The following is a 4,685-nucleotide window of genomic DNA, read 5'->3' as shown; positions in this document are numbered from 1 at the left end:
GTTGAAATGTTGGAATATCAGATGAACCAATATATACAAAGTTTTGTTGGCCAGGCTCCCCCCACTCAGCACTTATTGCAGCTACATGATAAAGCTTACGTGCAAAATGGTGAAGTGCGCCTGCTGACAACCTACCTGGTCGCGATCTTTCTCATAGGCGAACATATTATCACACTTAGCGCATTTAATATCCGCCGGTTTATTCGGTGTCCATTCACTGCCATATAACTGCTGCTCGTGAACGAATCTGTAAATCAAAGAAAGGGATATTTTCGTTACAGCTGACACACAAAAGACGAAGCAAGACCACATACATACAGCAATATTCTCATACCCTTAAAATAAGAGAATCGGTATACGAGGCAAAGCAGAGTTTGGTCAAAGTTAACATGCAAGGTGGGATACACAGGCATTACACATGCCATTAATCGAGACATAATCCCTCTGTTTGTGTATGTAGAGATTTCGGTACTACATTCATAAAGAAATAAAAATTGTAGACGATAAGTTTGCTTATTATAATAATATATAAGTTTCATATCGGCTATTTTTCGTCATAGTATATAAGGGAATTTCAAGTATGACCATATTCAATGGAAGGATTACTAAGATATTCGACATGTGAATTCCACAACAAGCATGGCATATCTCTATCATCAGACGAAGGCGCGGTTTCACAGCTCAGCTACATCGCATACCTATCTTCAGTGGACACGAGAACACATGGCAACATCGCACAAATGCCGCTATGCGAAGATGACAACAATTATAAGTGAAATCAGGACTTACTGTATATGCTGTTTCAGGCCCCTTGAGGAAGGTATTTCTTTGCCGCAGATCTCACACTGTACAAAGCGGGCACAGAGTTAGAGGGAAAAAAAAACGCTGGATTAGGCAACCTGGAGCGTACAGCATAGCTCTGGCTCAAATGACACACCGTTCACATACACAGATGATATCGGCTCACTCGTATGTAAGGATCGTCTAGTTAAAAGGTATGAGAGGTACGTAACTCTAGAGAGCCCAGAAATTCCCGAATACATACAGGAAAATATGACAGACATACACCTGTACACTCATAACATATACATTCCCCCTAAATATTCACGATGCAAAGCTCCGAGTGTAAGCTCATGCAAACACTGGGTTTCTATTCTCGAAACCTTTCGATTTCTGCCAACCTACCACGTAGCCACCGGGTGGTTCGTTGTCCGCCGCGTCTGTCTCCGCTTTCCGTTCTGCTTTACTTTTCTTCTTTTTTTTGTGCTTCGGGACCTTATCTGTTCGGTCTAGATCATGCTGGCCCGGATCACTCACTACTGGACTTACCACCGCACTATCAACGTTATCACCACCATGGGATATCTCGGGTACCACTGAATCTATCTGTACCGAGGTAGAGCGTTGATCCAGACTCCTTGCCGAGATGGATTTTGAGGTAGTGGCGGCTGCGGTTGCTTCGCTATTCTGTATACCCGCCGAATCGGATACCTCACTATTACTATGACCTACCGCACTTTCTACCAATGCCCTGTACACTGATGCTCTTGAATCCCCATTTACCTTTGCATTCTCGCAAACTACCACTTTGCTTTCCGGCGAAGATACCATGGCGGACACAGGCAAATCTGTCGGTAACGCATCAGTTTGCTCGACACCTCTCCCATTGGCCTCTAACTCCCCAACACTCCTACTGATCTCTGGGTCGCTTTGCCCACTGCTGGTAACATGAGCTGTTTTCCTTCGGTATATGTGCGTGTAGCTTTGCATGGGTTGGTTCAGTCTACGCTGTGTGGACGTGGCCTTAAAAGTGGCCCCTGTTTTATTCCTCCTGACTTCATACCCTGTGGACAGATCACAATTTACGATTAAACACTGCGTATCAACCAACGTACATAAGAACTCTGCAAACCAAGCACGATTCAATCAATGTAGTCGATGTATGGGCCAATAGCATGATACGACCTGCACACGGCGCATGATTTTTTAGGCGGGGGATGTCGTCAGTGGGCCAAGTACGCACACAAAACTATGACAAGCATATATGGACTTTGGAACAGAACTGATACTTCTGTGTGTGTGATGTCATGGTGGGGGATGGCATGGCCCGATGCACGCCTATAAAACGTCCGCAAAGTATACAATCAATACATACGCATACACGACTACACACACACTACGCCCTATATGCAATTGAGCTAGTATGTACGACGATCACCATATATACCTGGAAACTCGCCTGCCCGCAACGCAGGCGATTCTACTAGTTCAAAGTCATTCCAATCCGCGCTATCGAGAACCCGCCACCTTTCATGTTGTCCCTGCACTAGGCTGATATAAACCTGTGACAGAAGAATGGACGAACGTACCGTTTCACTTAACGAACGACATCGAGACGGGTGTTATCGACAGACTTCGTACCTTGATTGTGCCTGCCGATCTTCCACGCGCAAACTCTCTGCATCAGCGCATCACGTACTGGCCCCAAACACACTCCACACGAATAGAGGGCTGCACGCTGAATAGAGATACACGACGCGAGTGCTTGCACACAATATAAATACTCGGGTTTACACACCAGGCCGTTTTCGCGCAGGCATGCCTTACAGCTGTCGAAGAAGTGAGCCATGGCGGCCTGGTGAGCGCGGAAGTCCTCCACACCTGCAGTACAAGCGGTGAGATAAATTGAGCAGTTATTGCAATGTAGACAGTTACGTGGTAATATGTACGCATTTTGAATGTATTAGACCATTCAACTTTACGCCATTAAATTCGACCGGAATACCCACAAAGAATTGACCCAAGGAAGGCGCCGATACGACGCGCAATATAGTATGATACATTGATAAACCTATAGAAGTTGATGCTATGATATATATATATATATATGTCCCTCGGAGGCATTGTGCAGCGATCGAGAGAGTAAACTTGCTATAAAGCAAAAGTCACTCACAGTACACAATATCCCACGGACGTTCTATCAAGATATCACCACATGATGGTAATAAACCAGGAGAGCGAAAGTACATACCTAGATGTGGGTGATTCCAGATGATGCGGTCGAATTTCTCGTCAGGGAATGCTTCGCAAAGCCGTAGCGCGTCGACCTCTGTGAAGCAAAACCCAAGAAAACATCTGCATGATGATAAGTGGTATTCTAGCACACAATCAACAGTCTAGCAAAGATTGAGTTTATTAACTGTCTAGCAAATATTGAGCTGTAGTTTAAAGCACTCTAACATGTACAGTGGACGTGTACAGTATCGAATAGCACAATACAGCGCGATGTCGAGGTGGAATCGATCGCGGCTGTTTGTGAGAGCGCAGATTGAACACGATAAAATGTAACTCTGATATCTTTAGGAACATCCGTACCGTAAGATAGTATCAGCGACCAGACCTACACAGATTTCGGTTTCAATGCCACAACACGCTCCGGACAAATGGGAAGAGCTTCTTCTACGACAAATTTGTGAGAATGTATACACACCAACAGCGGGTTATATATAGTTGAGTTGCTCATAGTGATGCAAACTGATAATTTCACTAGAACCCAGTGGTACTCTCAAGAGTGAAAATAAACATTCTCTTTTACACATACCGATGTTTAAAAATATTGATTTAGTAATAAATCATAGGCGGTATAGACAGGGCAGAAACACGTATCTCGTAATGCAACTTGCTGAAGGTATCCGTGCACTACGTACACATATCTATCAATAAATCATACTACGTACATGATGTGATAATATATACGTCAGTTGAATCAATTCGTAGATCGCACGATGAGGTGCCACACCAACGGGACTTCTGGAGGTATTCTCAGGACCATGAGAAGAGGCCGCGTCATCAATCAATCGAGAGGACAAAATGGGACGACATACCATGCATGACCGTACACAATGGCGAGCTGCTATACTCATTCAATCGCTTAAGGATCGGCACACTCTCGGGGTATAGCCTTTGTACTTCCTCCATTGAATCATACGAGGACGCTATGAGTTTAATACCTGTATGCACATGAATAAAGGGGAATTAGGTAAAAAAAGGCTAAAAACAGGTATCATATCACACTAATTCAGGCGAGGTCAATATCTATGGAGTACGATACCACTAGCTTTGCCTGCTTGTAAATTATGCAGCAAGGTTTAACCCGGTTATGATGCTAAATGTTTAAGCCACTTTTATGCACTACTTGACCAGTGAACACTTACTTATAGTTTGTGTGATCGTCTCGGCGCGAAAGATTATAAGTGCAAGGGCTGCGTAAATTACCATTCTGCACCGTGCTTACCCCGAGGACACAATTTGAGCCTATGCAGTCCTGAGTTAAAATAGCGCGTGTACGCATATGCTTTCGTATAAAGTTTCATCAGACTGTTAAACCGAATATCCAACAGGTCATGTATATTTGTTGAATACAACTCAATGCCCTATATTGGTGCATACATAACTCGCACTGATCCTAACTAGTTCCTAATATAACTGATGTTCATTTTGCATCGTGCTGAGCGGGCGAGTATGACACCAAACATGCCGAAAAGCACCACATTGCGCACGTTATGCCGGACGGTGTGGTGAAATCAACAGAAGGTGGCGTACAGAGTCTGTCGATCACTTTGCATATAAACAATAAGCGAAGTTATATGAGCATATATATATTCTGTATATGGTTAGGATTAATC

At 43.9% G+C, this 4,685-nt stretch overlaps 1 protein-coding gene across 1 annotated transcript in view; it reads right to left on the bottom strand.

Annotated features, from left to right (window-relative positions):
- Positions 1 to 135: 135 nt before the first annotated feature.
- Positions 136 to 4,685, bottom strand: part of SARC_07146 (hypothetical protein) — a gene marked incomplete at both ends in the record, with an annotated part of 5,659 nt that continues 1,109 nt past the window's right edge. Inside the window, 7 exons of the mRNA XM_014298931.1 lie at positions 136 to 247; positions 790 to 845; positions 1,186 to 1,844; positions 2,228 to 2,342; positions 2,579 to 2,661; positions 3,032 to 3,109; positions 3,885 to 4,010. Of these exons, the coding sequence (XP_014154406.1) occupies positions 136 to 247; positions 790 to 845; positions 1,186 to 1,844; positions 2,228 to 2,342; positions 2,579 to 2,661; positions 3,032 to 3,109; positions 3,885 to 4,010 (1,229 nt within the window). The remainder of the gene's footprint in view (positions 248 to 789; positions 846 to 1,185; positions 1,845 to 2,227; positions 2,343 to 2,578; positions 2,662 to 3,031; positions 3,110 to 3,884; positions 4,011 to 4,685) is intronic.

The sequence above is a fragment of the Sphaeroforma arctica genome, assembly GCF_001186125.1.
Source record: "Sphaeroforma arctica JP610 unplaced genomic scaffold supercont1.546, whole genome shotgun sequence".
NCBI classification, from domain to species: domain Eukaryota; class Ichthyosporea; order Ichthyophonida; genus Sphaeroforma; species Sphaeroforma arctica.
Note: the sequence above shows the minus strand (reverse complement) of the source record. Positions and strands in the feature narration are given on the sequence as shown.